The sequence below is a fragment of the Drosophila eugracilis genome, unplaced genomic scaffold (genome assembly GCF_018153835.1).
Source record: "Drosophila eugracilis isolate 14026-0451.02 unplaced genomic scaffold, ASM1815383v1 contig_1985, whole genome shotgun sequence".
NCBI lineage: Eukaryota > Metazoa > Arthropoda > Insecta > Diptera > Drosophilidae > Drosophila > Drosophila eugracilis.
This window is the reverse complement of record NW_024572849.1, coordinates 1-17,259: the sequence shown is the minus strand read 5'-3', so window position 1 is coordinate 17,259 and position 17,259 is coordinate 1. Positions and strand designations below refer to the sequence as shown.

Here is a 17,259-nt window from a genome sequence, read left to right as displayed (position 1 = left end):
TGCTTATCCGGCTGCCCATTGAGATTTCTCAATGAATGGCACTGAGCTTTTGGACACGCCACCCGATCATCCAACTGAATTGGCCATATAACTGCTAGCTAGACGCAGACACCACCGGAATCGAAATGCCTCAAATGCCAGTGCCACGCCCGAATCCAAATCCGAGTCCAAAAAACCGAATGCCAACAGGTGGGGCAAGCTGAAGCTGGGAGCTGTAAGATGTTGGAGTGCCACAGGTGAGTATGAGCTACAGGTGACAGTCGACAGTCAGGCAGACGGAATGTCTGGCGCGGCTTGTTGTGGAATGTCAAACGTTTATTTGCCGGTAATTAAATTTGAAAATGATTTAAATTTCACCAGCGAATATTTCAAATTGGTCTTAACACTTTCTTTCTTTCTTTAGCAGCATCTGCATCAGCATTTGTCTCTTTTTGGCCACCCGCAAAAAAAAAAAAATGCCATCGACTGCGATGACCCACCTAAGACTTGAAGGCCCTCCCCTTTTGCGTCGCACAATCCACCGTCCATGGGCAATCCATGGGAGCAATCCGGCTGATTGGAGATTTGTTTTCTATTTGCAATTGATCGATGCTCGCCTGCCAAGCACCACCACCAACAACAACAACAGCAGCAGCCACATAAAATTGCAAAAAAAAAACGTTAACGCAAAAATTGAGCTGTACGTTGTTAGATGGTGTCCACGTCCGGTGGATTCGTTAATGGCATACCGAACTTGGGATCAGGCCGATGGATTATGGTACCGGCGGACCGGTCCAACTTTCAGCTCGATACTTTGGACCGACCTTCTTGAAAAGCGCTAACCAAAATTCCTAATTTCATGTTAATTAAGTTTTTTTTTGGTTAACAAAATGGTTTTAAGGTTAGTATTTCTACTACTTTTTGGCTGTCTTATATCTTTTATATCGTTATCATCTTCAATCCTTTCATATCACTAAGCTATCTATTATAGAACTTAAAGAGAATCAAATTAACTAGATTAAACCCCTTTTCATAGCAATTAACAGCAACTTGAAACCATTTCCTAAAACTAAACCAACCCATTAAGATCTTGGCCTTTTGCAGGTAAATCAACTTTTACCCAAAGTCAGCACTTGGAGCATGATTCTGGAGTGGTTGCCACCACCTTCTCCTCGATCTTTCAAGTGCGTGTGGATCGGAAAGCGTGTGGGATTACTTGGAGTGCACTTGGTGGGTACATGATACACCATCATCATCATCGTAGATCATGGCTAGTTTCGCTCGCCGCTCAATTATGCAGCAACAGACACAAGTACAATGACACATACATAGAGACTCCGTAAACGGGGACTAGAAAACAAAAAAAACAAAACGATAACGGGGGTAAGGGGCTGTGTGCGTGCCCTTCCCATGGCCACCATCCATCATCCGTCGTCCAGCATAACCCATCAAGTGGGTTCCGTTTTGTTTGCGCATGCGCAGCGCATTCAGCATCGATATTTCACGATCGTCGTCTGCGGTTTAGACTGTGTTTTATGGCAATAGAGTTGAAAACTAAAGGAAAATGGGAGGGGAGAGGCGGGGGGAAGAGATGGAGCTGACTTCGTGCTGCTATTTGGTGGTCCGCGATTTTGTTTTCATTTGGAAAGTGGGTGTGTTTGTCTAGCTGTCGGAATGGCCCAGCTCCCTGACTCTCAGACTGTGTCCCCTTCTCCAATGTCAACTTATTGGTAGTGACCACCACTTGGCAGACTCTCGACGACGTCTGGGAAAATGCTTCCCCTTTTGCCAAGTCTGGCCAGGGTCAAAGCTAAAAGCTAAAGTTTGGGTTCGAAGAAAGGAAATGTGAGAAATGTTAAAGAAGAAAAACGAGGAAAGTGATCTATGATGCTCTTCAAACGGATTTTCCTAATATGAGTTTTGTTTTTTTTTTAATTTTTTTTCAACTGCCAGAAGAAGTTCATTGCAGTCAAGTGGTTAAGTGATCTATGATAATTTATGTTGACATTTTGGATGATTTTCAAATATTTACGCTTGAGCTTTACGATCTACAACTTTATTTGGTTAATCTTTAACTTTTTTTTTGGGTTTTGAGTTTTATGAGCGTAAACAAAATTTATTATGACACTTTTTTTTTTTATTACTGTACTTGGGAAATGAAATATTTTAGTGTCCAAGTGGACTTTTAGTAAGTTGAATTAATAGTGGGGAAAAGTGTTGTTAGCTGTAGTAGCTTTTAGTTTTAGGGATACTTTTTGACTTTCTTTGCCATTTAGGCTATACTTTTTGTGAAATGTTACCAAGCCCATCGATATGAAAGTTCTTCATTTCATTTCCCAGAAAATTAACCAAAAAACCCAAAAAGCTGACCAAAACTTTCATGGCGAGAATGTAGCTCAAAAGTATCCGAAAAGTGTACTGTTTTTTGTACTTATTTTTTTTTTGTATTTTTTTGCGGAACTTTCATAACCGACGCGCATCGATCGTTCGATCCCAGCCAGCTATCCAGCCAGCCAGCCACCAATCCATCCATCCATCCGTCCATCGAATGCGGTCCGCACCTGAAATTCCATTCGATTTCCAGGCTGAAGATATGGCCCCAGGCCAAGATACTCGGATACTTGGGATGCTGCGGTACTCCGAGATACTCAGATGCTCGAGATACATACATGCGTGTGTGAGTGTGTACTGGCTTAGATTGCCGAATTGTGAGGAGGAGGTGAGTATCGTATCGGTTGGAATCGTATGGGGTTTCGTATGGAATTGAGTGAATGAGGGGGGCGGTGCACCACTGGACTGGTTCGACTGAGAAGAATCTTTTTCAACAGCGGCTAATTGACTTTCAATGTTGTTTTATTTTTCTTTCGTTTCGTTTAATTTTATTTGAGCGTTGTCGAGGCGAGAAAGTGAAATTGATAGGCAGACAAGTGGCTCTCCCAGCGATTCCGAGATGTCTATAGCAGGTGAAGGGGTAGGCGGAATGCGGGAAAAAGGGGATTTCATCCGTATGGGATTCTAAGGAGGCACTTTCTAAGTCCCCAAAAGCATGAGTTGCAAGTAGCTAATACACTGGAGGAAATTGTAAACAAAAGGTAATAGAAATTTGCTTAGAATTTGAAAGGTTTTTGATATATTTTCGGGAAATTTATACAATGTGATTAATCTGTATAAAGTTTTTTTAGTTTATTGTTTCTAATTAGATATGTATTAGCTAGTTTAAGTTAGTTTATATGATAATACAGGCAATAAATTCCATGGAATTATCTAAAAATTCTAACTTTTTTAGTTTTAAAAATCTATAAATCCAAGCTCACTTTTTTTAAAATCATAGATAATGTTAAAATAACATTTTAAACCTAATCAAATCAGTTCAAATTTTTTACTAATATCCTTTTCTCTCAGTTTATTTACAGCTTTACCTGTAACCCAATTCTTCTCCCTTGGGTGGCGGCATCTTCGCTTAATATTTCCACACCCACAGCGGACAAAAAGTGTCTTCTCATGGCCTAATGGCAGCTATTGCTACTGTTTGCTATTGCCGCTATGGCGGCACATGTTGCCGCTTTTGCCGTCGTTGCAGTTGCAGTTGTTGCTGCTGCCGTGGCACTTGTTTTTTTTTTGTTGTTGTTCGTTGGCGGCGTTTTCACTTTGGTCGAGATCTGCCATTGCCACCTTGTAACCCCTCTGGGCGCTGGCCAAACAGCCGAAAGGTTATACTGGCAGCAGAGGCACAACAGCAATCAGTAGATGCAGCAGCAAGAGCGGCAACAGCAGCAGCAGCAACAGCAACAGCCGCTGCAACACAAAAACAAGCGCGACAGATGACAAACGCTGGCAGTTTTGCCGGCGATGATGAAGTGTCAATGCAATGAAAACTAAACCAATAAATTGTGAGAGCGACCCAAATAGTTGGCTAGAAACCGGCGTGGCAAAGAGGATTTTGGCCCGCAACGTAAACGCTGTTGCATTAGCTCCAGTTGCAACATAGAACCGTAGAATCCCGCTGGACGCCCGATGTACTTCGACCTTTTTGGATGAATGGATGGATCGTCGTCATGTTTTCACCCAGACCTTTTGCAAAGACAGCATAGCGCACCACATTTGGTCAGCGAACAGAAAAGCACCCCTCCCCAACCCCCGCTCCTTCTGCCACTGTAAGTAAAAAATAAAATAAAAAAAAAAAAGCTGTGAGAAATTGAAGCGCAATTCAAGTCGACGGCGGTGGATGGTGAAAGTAACAAGATACTTTTAATAAGACATCTCGCGACGCCGCTTAAGATGCGTGAGGCGTGCGACCAGAAGATACAACATGCTGCCCTTCTCTCCATATGATATATAGTAATATGTATGTATGTGCCTGTCCCTCTACTAACCATATACCATGCCATTGCGTATCATTCTCTTCCGCAGAAGATGTAGAAGGAGGGGGAGCGGCTAACTGAATCCAAATCTCATGCAAAAATCATGGCCAGTAATTGACCAAGTTAGCAGACGGTCACAGGCTGCCGGCGGTAGACTGAATGGCGCGTGTTACTTAATGTGCAACGACGCCACAGCGATAGACGAGCCGAGCGCTATGTTAGACGACAACGGTGCTGGCCACTTTCCTGGCCTGGCGGAACCGGAGCAGGAGCAGGCACCCCCCAATCCTCACAGCTTACACAGCTTTACTGCCATACTACTGCAACTGCAACTGCAACCAATCGAAATTACTCCAATTTCGAAACGGGTCTTTTTGGTCATATTTAGCAAACAGGAATCCGCGAGGCGATCAGAGCGGCGCCCCTAAAAACTCAAAACTGCAAAGTGGAATTGAAATGGCGATGAAATGCTCAGCTCGACGGGATCGGCACAGTGGGTCGGCCATTTGGTCAATGGATCATAAAAAAATGGTAATTAAAAGATTAATGCATCCGAATTTGGACCACCAAATATTGATGGTTCATTAAAATATTGATTATTATACGTTATATATATTAGCATATCCTTTAAAGTTGAAGTATCATAAATATAAATTATTAGCTTTGCTTCCTTTTTGATCAGTATTATTATGACTCAAATTTGGTCTTGCTTCATCATAAAAACAACATAAAAATCTTGTTAATACTTCCTAAATAATGCTTAATTTTTTGGACATAAATTATAAATACATCTATATTAACTTTTAATCACCGAATAATCATGGATCATAAAAATATAGTTTAATTAGCTAAGATAATGCATCATAAAAGTTGATAACTTCACAAGAAAGTTAAGTAAATACTGCAATAAAGTATATTTAGTTAATATATTATTAATTTTAACTAAAAAAACATATAATATTTGATAAATTAATTAATTTTTCCTCAGATTTCCTACTACTGTGCCTTTGCCTTATCAATTGCCTTCGTTGTCGCTGGTGTTGCAGTTGCTCATCCTATTATTTCAACGAGAGCAACTTGTTGTTGCCTCAGTTGTGTTGCTGTTACAGTTTTTTATTTGTTGTTGTTGCCCCAACAATGCCAAATGCGGCAGTTGGCAAAAATATTTTATGGAAAAGTGGAACACTCGATGAAACATTACAAGGCGACTGTATAAACAAAATGTAAGAAAAAAAACAACACACAGCGATATCTCTGCCCCTTTCAGGTGACTGTTTTTTTTTTCGTTTTAGGTATCCATCATGTTGCACCATCTGCTACGCCTATACCCCATCCATTTACCACCCACTTGGAAACGCAACGTGCGGCAATCAAAAGGGCGCCCACACACCCATTTCTTGGCATGATTGCTTGCTGCCACAATTGGAGCATGGGCAGTGGACAATAATTGTGGCACAAGGCAAAAAACGTGGCAGGTGGTAAGGGGAGGGGGAGTCTTTGGTCAGTGGCAGTGGCTGAGAAGGCGGTGGGAGGGGGAATAGAAAGTGCAAACAGTTAGAGGACTTGTCCCCATGCAATTGTCACCGTCGTCGTCGTCGTCTGCTGCTTCTGTAACCCATTGCAACTGAAAGTTGAAGCTGCCGCTGCTGCTGCTGCTGCCCAGTATAAACAAACAGAACACTGGGGAAACCAACTAGCAACCGACGACGCATGCCACGAGCAGCAGCAGCAGCGGCAGCAATATCAGCTACGGTAACATCCACAACAACAAGAGGAGTATTTGTGGCAGCAACAACTATAGGTAACAACATTAGGTCTAGGAACAGCAACAATATGAGAAATACCTGCAACAACAATAGGCATGGCTAAAGGAGCAACAACAACAACAACAGCAGCAGCGGCAGCAATATCATGCACAGCAGCAACATTGGGCCCAAAAAAGCAACACTGGCAACAGCAACATGCAGCATGAGGCATGCAACAGCAACAGCAACATCAACCGGCAAGCTGTACTTGAACAAGTCGTACTTGGCATCGTATTTTGGATTTGGACTTGGCCGACTGCCTTAGTGGAGGCCTCAATGGAAAGAAGAAATTTCGCTGCCGGCGCCGACGGCGGCGTCGACGGCGCAATGTTGCTGCTGCTGCGCATGCGAAGTGTTCCGCTGCGAGAAAGCAGGTGTCTGCAGCATTCGGCGCTAAACCACGGCGCGAAGCAGACGCGTTTCTCTCTCTTTTTCTCCTCCTCCAGGCGGGCCACCACCATCGATCGATCGATCCTCGGCATCGAATAACTAAAACAAAAACATAAAAAAAAAAACGAAAATTTTACAAACAACCAAACAAAAAAAAAAACACTGCGAATCCGAGCAAAACAAATAGCTAATAGCAAAACCCAGCACTAGTTGCAAATCGAACAAAAAAAAAAAGGAAAAAAAATAAGAAAAGAAATAGAAGACGAAACGTAAAACGTAAACGAAACGGAAAGAACCGCTTGGAAAACGGTTAGCGAAGTGATCAACACGCTTTTTGTGTCCTTTTCTTTTTTTTTTTTGTTTTTTGATATTTTCTTTTGTGTGTGCTCCACTTGCAATCGTTAATTGTTGACCGCGTGCAACGCCCCCCCTTTCGACCAACCCCGCTGCTGTCATTACCGTCAAACCATCAGCAACATCAGCGGACAGACAACGTCGGTGCATTGGCAACATCAGCAACTAGCAACATCGGCGGGCAGAAGTAACGGCCACCGTTCGAGTGCAACTGTTTTCGAAAGTTGCCGCTAACGTATCCTGTTTGTCAGCCTTCGGTATTTGGAATTGGAATCGGAACTTTAACTGGAACAGCTAGTAAAAAAAAATTGTGGAATCGGGCCAAGGACCTAATAGGTGAGTGCCGGCAAATGTAGTTTTGATCGATGATTGTAGATATGATCGATACACAAACCGGAAGTTAAACTGCCTTGATTTGTGAGAAGCGGAACTATGCTAGTAATTAGTAGGAAGATATAGGCTTATTTTAGAGAGTTATTAGATCTTAGTATTCCTAATTGATCAGAGAAATGAATGTAAATAGGAGACCTACAGATTTCAAGCGTGGTTTAACTTTAAAGGACGTAATAGGACTACCAGTCCTAAAGTTAAAGTATTTAACTAAGACCAATCTTATATGATCATAACTTAATATTAGGTAAAAGATTAGTATTAGACATCAAAAAATATTCTTTGAAAAGACAAATTACTTTCTAGAAATTATCAAAAAAGGCATCTGTCCTAAACTTTTAGAGGCATTTTTTTTATATTCCAAAATTTAGCTAAGCTCATTCGGCATTTGATTATAATGCTTTTCTTGGTTATAACAATTTTAAAAAATAATTGAATTTTTAAAATATATAGATAAATATTTCAAAGATTTGTAGATTCCAAAGTAATTCAGTTTTACGTACTTTAAAAAGTATTTTTATTAATCGATCGTTTTAAATTAATTTCTTCTTGAAGTTGAATTCAAGGACATGAATTGCCAGTTAACAACTTGAAGAATAATATTTTAATCTAAAAAAATGCATACAGTCATATACTCTCGTAAATCTTTTAAAATCTTTGATATATTTGATTTTTATTTTTGAATTAGAAAACTCAATCCTTTCAAACTATTTTATGAATTAGAAATCTCAATCCTTTCAAACTATTTTAAAATATGACATATTTGTCATTCTCTTTTCCCTTTATTTTTTCTTTGAATCCTTTCAAATATATATATTAGTCCCAGTAATAAAATAATAATAACTACTTTAACATGATAATTACTTTTAAAGTTAAAGCAGAGAAGCAGAGGTACTGGTCAAGGTCAATAAAAAAAAAAGATTGAATGAAAGATTCACTTAATTCTTCTAAAGTTCTGCTCGATCTTTTTCGGAGAGTGAATCTTTGTTTTCACTCTCTCTTTCGGTGGAATTTCCTCACACCTTTGTTACTATCTTTGGCCTTCTAATTGGCCAACTAAGAGCACTCAGATTTGTCTGGGCCAAGATGACCCACTTGAGTTATGGGGAAACCTATTAACACTTTTCACCTCCCCAGTTACCCTTTTTCGTTAGCGTTTTTAAAAAGTTAAGTGAGTTGTCATTAAACAGATTCTTTTCTTTCTTGACTCGTCGCAGCTTCCCTTTCTTACTGTCTTTCTATCTTTCTTTTTCTTTTTTTTAGTAGTCTTTTTCTTTTATGGTCAGTGGGTGGGGTTAGAAATGAGTTTAGGGTAGGGGGAAGATGGGGGGGTACAACACTTAGCGAGTCAATCAATCATCATTGAGTTGACTGAGAAATTGCTAATAAATTGCAATTAGCGGGAAACACTTTCATATAGCAGGTAACCATAACAATGAGAAGAAATAAAAGCGAAAAGCACTTTCTTCGTTCTCTCTCATCTCTCTTCCGCTTTCCGCTTCTTCTCCTTCTTCTTTTTTAACCGCCCACAACAATAGTGAATATCGAATAATGATAAACTTAATTAATTATACGCTTAACAAACAGAAACATCATCATCATCATCGTCGTCGTCATAAGCAGTAGCAACGAGCACAGTAACGGCAGCAACATGCAACATCAACATCAACAGCAACAGCAACAAAAGCACAAACAAGTGCGCTGCAGAAATCTACGAAGAAACGTAGAAATCGGTGCTAAGAAGATTTGGCTGCCGCTTATCATTTTCCTTTCACTGCAGGTGAGTTGAGCTGATGCAAATAATTGAAATCAATTTAAGCCAAAAGCCGCAGACACAACAGCAACACATAAACAACATAAGCAGCAGCAGCAGCAAAGGCAACAACAGCTTATAAATAGATAATTCCCATTAGCAGCAGCCGGCAAAAGCTTCTTTTTTTGTTCAGTGGCATAGAAATAGTTTCTCCAAGGGGGATGTTTAAGGCAAGCCAGTGTTTAGTAGGAGAGTTATTTTATGGCCTAGTGATTAGTTAGCTAAATTTGTGATTTTATTTATTTATTAAGTTATCCTTTAAGTCCTAAACCCCCTTGTCACACCACTGTTTTCACTCTTTGCCATTTCCCCCGCTCTTTCTGTCTGCTTGTCGTCTGCCTTGTGCGTGTGAATTACAGTAAGCAAGTGTGCAAGTGAAAGAGCGCCAGTGCTGGAATAAAATGGAATGATGAGGAATGGTATGGGCTGGAATGGGATGGGACGTGTAATTGGCATGGCCTCGTTTCTCATATGTGTGTGTGTGAGTGTGTGTGTATGTGTGTTACATGTGCTGCTTTTAGTTCCTGGAACCAATCAGGAATATATACATATACATTCAATATACGATATCGCAGCGAGGAAAGTAACGGAGAATCGAGTAATTAGTGCGCATAATGGAAAGGATACATATCGGCGATGCCATCTGAAGAATTTAGAAATTTAATGCTGTTAAGGCAACGTTTTAATTAAGATTTTTCGCTTGTTGGCATTTTGCAATCTTTAAATGAATGTTGCAGTTTAGTTAGACACTTTTTAGATAGCTTACTTAGTCAGGTACTTAATTTGTTGGATTAAGAAATCGCTGAATTATATTTACCTCAGCTTTTATCTTGAAAGTAAATCATAAAAAGGACTTTCTTATTGAGAATAAAATGAATAACTGCGCATAACTTTGAAATCAAGAAGGCATTCTGTGTAAAGTGCATGCCCATCTGCATTTTAGTGGCCATCAGCAGCAGCGCATTCCTTTCTCTTTTCGTCGGCCTTTTTGGCACATATTAAAATTCCATGTGCATCCATTTTGCCTAGGTAATACCCATCCCCAGTCCGAAAACTCTGGCCCAGCGTTCGTGACGTTAGAAAGTTATTTGTTTTTGGTGTTTTCCAGCTTTTTTGTTGGCCATTCTGGGGCGATGACACAATTTAAGCCTGGCCAAAAAAAAAAAAAAAAAAAAAAATAAAGAAGTTGCTATTCCTTTAACGAGCGGCAGCATGTGGCAGCCAGCAGCAGCAACATCATCTCCACTTTTCGGCTTCCTTTTCGCTTTCATCTTGGGTCGTTGAGAAATGCTGCCAAACGGCCTGGCGTTCACCTTTGACCCTCCACCGCCAAACCAACATCCTCTATATCCCCTATCCTCCAGGCCAAGTGGCTGCCAAATTCCAATTCTCTGCTAATGTTTCACTTTCTCCCGATTTGGTGCGCTGCCAGGCAGACAGCCTCTTCCCAAATCCCAAAACAACAACAAAAACACGAAAAAAAGAGCCTAGCACATTGGTCGAGGTCAAGATTGGCAACAACAGCCGGTTTCATCTTCAGTCTTTGGTCTTTGGTCTTCAACTCTTTGAGTTTTTTAGTCTTTCAGTCTTCAAATCTTCCAGTCTTCAAGTCTTCCAGTCTTCCGTCTTTGGTCTCTAGTCTTTAGTCACATCATTAGTCTTCTCCATTGGGGATTACGGAAACTGTAGTGTGTGTTTGTGATTGTTTTTTTTTCGGGGGCGGTTGAAGGCAGAAGGGGGAGGCAGAAACTCACGACTCCCCACTGGATGAATGCCAAAAACAGTGAAGCCCACTTGGCACACATTTCAATTAACGCAGTTCTCTCGGGATGATTAGTTTCCAGTTGAAGTCGCACATGAGTTTGGGAACCGGAACGAGCCACATATTAAATGTCTTTTGAGAAGTACAAAATGGAATTTGCATGTGGCGAGGTAACAATGCAGGTTGTTGATATTTTTAAGGGTGCTGAAAGTAGTAAAAGACCGCTGTTTGTTATAATTTAACTAACTAGAAGCGAGTTCATTTCACTTGAAATTTGAGTTGTATTTTTTAAAAAGTGTTTTCCTATTAAAATATACGCTTAACTTACAGTTGTTTAGTATTTTTCTTAGATAAATTAGTTCAGATTTTGAATTTTCTGTAGTGGAAGAAAAAATAATAAACTTGATTTTTAATTTTGGTCAAAATATATTTAGAATATGGCTCAAAACAAATAATAATACATGCTAAGGCTTATAAAAATCCACTTAGTTAATATCTAAAAGATAATCCGAAAGATACTTAAAACACAATTTAAAATATTGAAAATAATATGGAAATGGATTAAGTAATCTATATACTTTTTTACTACATTTCCTTCTTAAATATCTAACTTATATCTATAACATTTTCCAACTAGTCAACAATTATTTCTCTCTCTGTATTCTCTGCTCGAATTCAACTTTAGTTTTGTTTGGTATTCATGGCTGGCCTTTGCAGTCGCTCCAAATCACGTTTCTGCATGCAAATTTGATTATAGAATTTTTAGCAGTGGGTTTTGCGGATTCAGATTCAGATTCAGATTCGGTGGGGCAACTTGTTTGCCATCATAGCCAACTTGCCATCCTTACCAATTCAGCATTTACCATCTCTCTACCTTTTTTTTTTGTCGTCAATCGTCTGCCGCGCGCTTGCCACATCACTTTCTACCAAACAGGATTGTTTCAGGATGCCGCCGTCGACGTCGTAGCCGCACGTTGCCGTTGCGACATCCCCATCTTAAGACTAAAAATGAGAAAATGAGAAAAATCCAATACCCGAGATACTGAGACACTGAGACACTCAGATGCTCAGTTTTCTCAGCTTCCCAGTTGGCGGAGAAAGTTGTTTTCGGCGGTGCGGCACAGATTTGGCCAAATGGGATGCAGCCTCGCCATCTTCGCTGGGCATCTTCATCATGGGTATGGGTATCTTGGTCATGATCGCCATTGCCATTGCCATTGGTATTACCATTGCCATTGCCATGGCCATGGCCATCATCGTCCACCTGTCCGCAATTGCTCTAGTGCCACTTCTCCCACCTCCCTCCCCCCTCCCTTCTTTTCGTCCGCCCATTCGGGCACTCGTCTAATTGCCAAGATAGCCCGGCGCAACTTGGTAACTTGGCAACTTTTGGTAACTGAATCAGTCCAGTTCCAGCAACAAGTACATGGCAAAGCCATCGCAGCGGATCAAGATGTTCCTCAATGGCCTGGCCTGAAGATCTGGTCACCCGGAACATGGCCATTGGATCCGAGTCCACACACACACACATACCGCCAACTGAAGGACGCAAAAAGAAAGTAATGGAAAATTAATTAACTTTATTAGCAGATCTCACTGTTTTGGTTAGATGATGATGAGGCACGGGATTTACGGGATGGGATGGCGACATGTTGCCAATCTTGATTAGAAAGTATCGAGGTGATATCTTGAAGATATTATATTTTACAGTGGTGATAGATAATCAGAAATAATCAAAAAATACATGAGTTTATAAAGTTTCTGACTTTCTTGGAAGGTTTTTTGAGATACTTCTTATTTTTTGTCCCATCTAGCCAAAAGTTTGATACTTTTCTGCAACATCTAGCATCTTAGCTACTTATTTTCATCAGTAAACTGTTTTCTATCAAAATGAAAAAATATAGCCAAATCACTATTTAGATTTTTGCTTAACATTTCATTTTGAAATTAATCGCGAAGTGGATAAGTGTAGAGATGTTTCTTCCCACCCAACTGGCAAACTAATTTATCTAGATTGTATCTAATCTGTTACCCGGCTATTATCGGGTACACATCGTCATCAACCCAACCCGGCAATTCCGACTCCATGTCGATCGCGATCTCAATCTGGGTCTTGGTCGATGTCTGGTGTCTTTGGGGATCTTGAAGATCGGTCTTTGGTCTTTGGTCTTTTGTTTGTGTTGTCGTCTGGTCTGGTCTGTCTTGGCTTGGCCTGGCCTGGCCTGGTCTGGTCTGGTCTGGTTCTAGCCTTGACATCGCCTTTTAAGCCAGGCGGATCTCCATGGCAATTGGGTCGTCGTCGTCGCGCGTTGCATGTGGCACAAGAAGAGTTGCTGGTTTTGCTGCTTGAGAGGGAGGAGGGGGAAAAAAAAATAACATAAACAGAAAACAGAAAAAGCGAAATTGTTGCAGTGGCTGCTGCGGCTTTTTCTCTTTTTCCTCTTTCTTTTCGCTACCAGTGGCTTTTTGCCTTGCCTTATGCAATTGAGTTGCATGCCGCACATCCGCCTTGCAACCTGCCACCACCAACCACTTGCCACTGCGCCCATTCCATTTGACATTCCCCGAACTGAAATCATACCGTTCTTCTTCCCATCTTCTTCTCTATTTTTTTCCACTCCTGAAATGGGGTCACAGGTCGTCTTGGTCTGCGCCGATGATGTGGAGGTGGTGAAGGCCATTGCCGGTGGACCAGACGATGATCTGACTATCGCTCTTGGTGATCATGAGAACGAGCTGGACCAGATGGCCCAGGAATCGGAACAGGAACAGCAAGCCCAACAGGCGCAACAGCAGCAGCAGCAGCAACAACAACAGCAGCAGCAGCAACAGCAGCAACTGCCACAGATCCAAATGCAGTTGCCACAGTCGGTGCCTAAGGTGCAGGTGCACTATCAACACAACATGCCACAGCCGCCGCCAAGTGTGTCCGTGGGTCTCACAATGCGCAGTAAGTACAGAGAAGCTTCCCACTTACTTACTTAATTAGTTAGTAGCTAGCCCTAATTTTAATATGAATTTTCTTTCTTTGCTTCTTCAACCCACATAGACAACCATCAGAACATTCCCTTAAGCTTTGGCCAGCCCTTTGGACCTCCACCGCCGCCTGGTGCTCAGTTCTACAAGGGACCACCGCCGCCGCAATTGCAGCAGCGTCCCCAGCCGCCACCGCAGTTGCAGTTGCAAGTCCAGCCTCAGCAGCAGCAACAGCAGCAGCAGGGTCAACAGCAACAGGTGCAGGTTCCCGATCTAAGTGTTGGTGGATCTAGTAACAATGAGATCTGGGCTGCTCCCGTTCAGGATATGCCCAAGATAGTGTCCTTGGATGTAAAGTGCGAGAAAAATGGCATGAAGGTGTTCGTCCAGTTCGATAAGCCCTTTAATGGCATCGTCTTTTCCAAGGGTCACTACAGCAATATGAACTGTGTCCATTTGCCATCGGGATTGGGTCGCAGCTCGGCCAGCTTCGATATTGGACTTCATGAATGTGGCACAGCTGGCAATACGGATAACTATGGTCAGGGTTATGGTCATGAGGCGGGCAGTACGGGTGCAGGAACCTATTTCGAGAACATCATTGTCATCCAGTACGATCCACAGGTGCAGGAGGTTTGGGATCAGGCAAGGAAATTGCGTTGCACGTGGCATGATCAGTACGAGAAGAGCGTCACGTTCCGGCCATTCCCGGTGGATATGTTGGATGTGGTGAGGGCTGATTTTGCTGGCGATAATGTTGGCTGCTGGATGCAAATCCAGGTTGGCAAGGGTCCGTGGGCATCAGAGGTCTCGGGACTGGTTAAGATTGGCCAAACGATGACCATGGTGTTGGCCATTAAGGATGATGACTCTAAGTTCGATATGCTGGTGAGGAACTGTGTGGCACATGACGGCAAGCGGGCACCCATTCAACTGGTTGACCAGAGAGGATGTGTAACTCGTCCCAAGTTGATGTCACGCTTCACGAAGATCAAGAACTTTGGAGCATCCGCCTCTGTACTGTCCTATGCCCATTTCCAGGCCTTTAAGTTCCCCGATTCCATGGAGGTACATTTCCAGTGCACCATCCAGATCTGTCGCTACCACTGCCCCGAGCAATGTTCAGCGGAGACGAATCTGCAGGATGTTCATCATTTGCAGGTGGGTCCGGAATCACAATATGGTCCACCACCGCAACTTCATGTGGATGCCTATCATGTGGCCAGTGCGATTGGCAAGAGACGAGATGAGCGACGAGTACAAAGACGTGCTCGTGCTGTGGCCGAACCGCAGGTGGGTCTGAACAGGATCATCAAGGTCGTCTCCTCGGGTGATCTGACCTTTGCCATCGATGACCAGGCGGGCGGTAATGGTAGCTCTCTAAATGGCTCAAACGCTGGCGTGGATCGTAGTCCACAGACCATGGTATTTCCATTACGCGAAGAGGGTCTCATTTGCATGACCACGCCGGGCTTTGCCATTACGCTTATCGTGCTCTTGGGCATCCTGGTCACATCCTGCCTAACCTCCGCCATACTCTACGTCCGACTGCGTCCGTTCTCATCGTTCGCCGCCAGCGCCAAGGAGCGTGCTGTCGCCTTCACGAATCCTCAGCTGGCACCGCTGCCCGTCATTCAGCTCCCATCGCCAGCGGATCTGCAGGGAACGCTCTCCAAGAAGCGGGCGATGTCGTGAGCATGCCCCCGACTGTGCGACTGGAACTAGTTCCGGGTATATGGTGGCCGATATCCGATGGTCTGGTGGTCACTGGCACTACTGATGGGTTCTATCAGATCAGGTCTTTTAGGGTTTTGTTTAGGTTAAAGGAAATATTACCAAAAGTTTGTCCAGAAATTGTTAGTAATTGTTCAAATTTAAAAATTTATAAATGAAAAAAAACATCCATGCTTTTTACAGCTTTCTAGGCAATCGCTTACTTTATCCCTTATCATAACCAAGAAAAGACATTGATTTTGAAAAGTAACCACCATTAGTGCCTTCACTAGCTGTCGCATATTGTCAGAGCTTCCGTTTCCGGTTCTGGGTACAGTTGTGTCTGCGTCTGCGGCTCTTAAATTTGTAGCGTACACTTCTTTAGTATAATTTTTGATACAAATTTATTTAACATTAACTCAAGCCGTTTACTGGGTTCTCCTACTACACCTCCTCCTTATCCCTTGTTTCCTTTTTCATTTCCAAAAAAAAAAAAAAAAAAAAAACTCTACCTCTAAAACCAATCTTGACGACACCACTACCTGTCCTTTTTCTGCACATTTTCCACTTCCTTTTCCCCCACCCCCCCCTCTTGGTGGCAGTCGATAATCGATTATTTTTGTTTTAGTTTAAGCCTAGGTACTATTTCATGTAAAACGGTGCTAAGCCATGATCAGCCCATCATATCCATTTGACCATCACTTGTAGCTTTCTTCAGCATTTGAGCCGATAAAATCCATTACTTAGAGTATTTCTCGTAAGACTCTCTTAAGACTTTGTAGACACGCATACACATATTTTTCACACACACACACAAATACACTCATATAAACACACATATGCATAAAAAATATACACTTGAATTAGTCACTAAATATTTTAAGCGCTTTAAGCCGTAGACTAAGCCGAATACTTCTGCGTCCCACTGTCAGCCCTTTTTACCTTTAATCTCCAACCTCCCCTCCCTTGGATCTACTTAATATCAGTTAGTACGCCTTGTAGTCCACTTATTTATTTGCATAATGATTTATAAATATCGCATACATACCCAACATATATACCGCCTTATATATATCTTCGATTTTTTTTGTCTACTTTTGTAAGTCGAGCAAAGCGAGTGAGAAGAGAAAGTGTTCAATAAATTGTTTAGAATCCCTAAAAAATATCGTTTGTGTGTTTGTTTTGTTATGTCTGCGTGTTGGAAATCTAGAATTCTTTAGTGCTGTCTTCTTTGGTATATCGGTCGGTGTGTTTGCGTATTGTATTGCCTATCTTTAGGCGCTGCCGTACTTCAAATAGCTAAAATAAAGAATTTATCTCGGCAGTTTTTATTTTTAATAGCAAGTGAACATAATGTATAGTAAGCGTGTTTTGGGTTTTAAAAGTTCTTGTGATCAAGCGTTCAGATCGGTCGACCAATAAAAATTTAGCTCATTGGAAGTTTACAGTTAGTAAAGCTGGACAACAACGTTGTTTACCGCATTGTATCACAAGTTTACAACGATAATCGTGCAGTCTCGCACGGCTAAAACTGTTTTATGCAGCTAAGAACCATAACTTTAAGACAGCATACCCACTTTTTACAGTGGTGTACTGCTCTTTTGCTTGCAAAAAAATGCAATATTTGTTGCGGTTATTCAGCTCTAGCCCGGCCAAAACAAGACGCACAGCCAAAAGAAAGACTGTTTCGTGCTGCTAACGACCAACACTAACCAC

At 41.9% G+C, this 17,259-nt stretch overlaps 1 protein-coding gene across 5 annotated transcripts; it reads left to right on the top strand.

Annotated features, from left to right (window-relative positions):
• Window positions 1-635: 635 nt before the first annotated feature.
• Window positions 636-16,700, top strand: LOC108104344. 5 transcript variants are annotated; one of them, XM_017210341.2, is made up of 11 exons: window positions 636-880; window positions 1,084-1,209; window positions 2,477-2,698; window positions 3,382-4,133; window positions 4,192-4,324; window positions 4,390-4,871; window positions 5,329-5,563; window positions 5,633-7,225; window positions 8,867-9,059; window positions 13,492-13,804; window positions 13,904-16,700. In XM_017210341.2, exons 9-11 carry the CDS (start codon window positions 8,931-8,933, stop codon window positions 15,523-15,525), a joined length of 2,064 nt encoding a protein of 687 aa, XP_017065830.1. In that variant the 5' UTR covers window positions 636-880; window positions 1,084-1,209; window positions 2,477-2,698; window positions 3,382-4,133; window positions 4,192-4,324; window positions 4,390-4,871; window positions 5,329-5,563; window positions 5,633-7,225; window positions 8,867-8,930; the 3' UTR covers window positions 15,526-16,700. The 5 variants fall into 5 exon arrangements, with proteins under 5 accessions (XP_017065830.1, XP_017065827.1, XP_017065831.1 ...); XM_017210338.2 differs by having other exon boundaries at window positions 2,477-3,071; XM_017210342.2 differs by having other exon boundaries at window positions 2,477-3,071; window positions 5,608-7,225.
• Window positions 16,701-17,259: the final 559 nt, after the last annotated feature.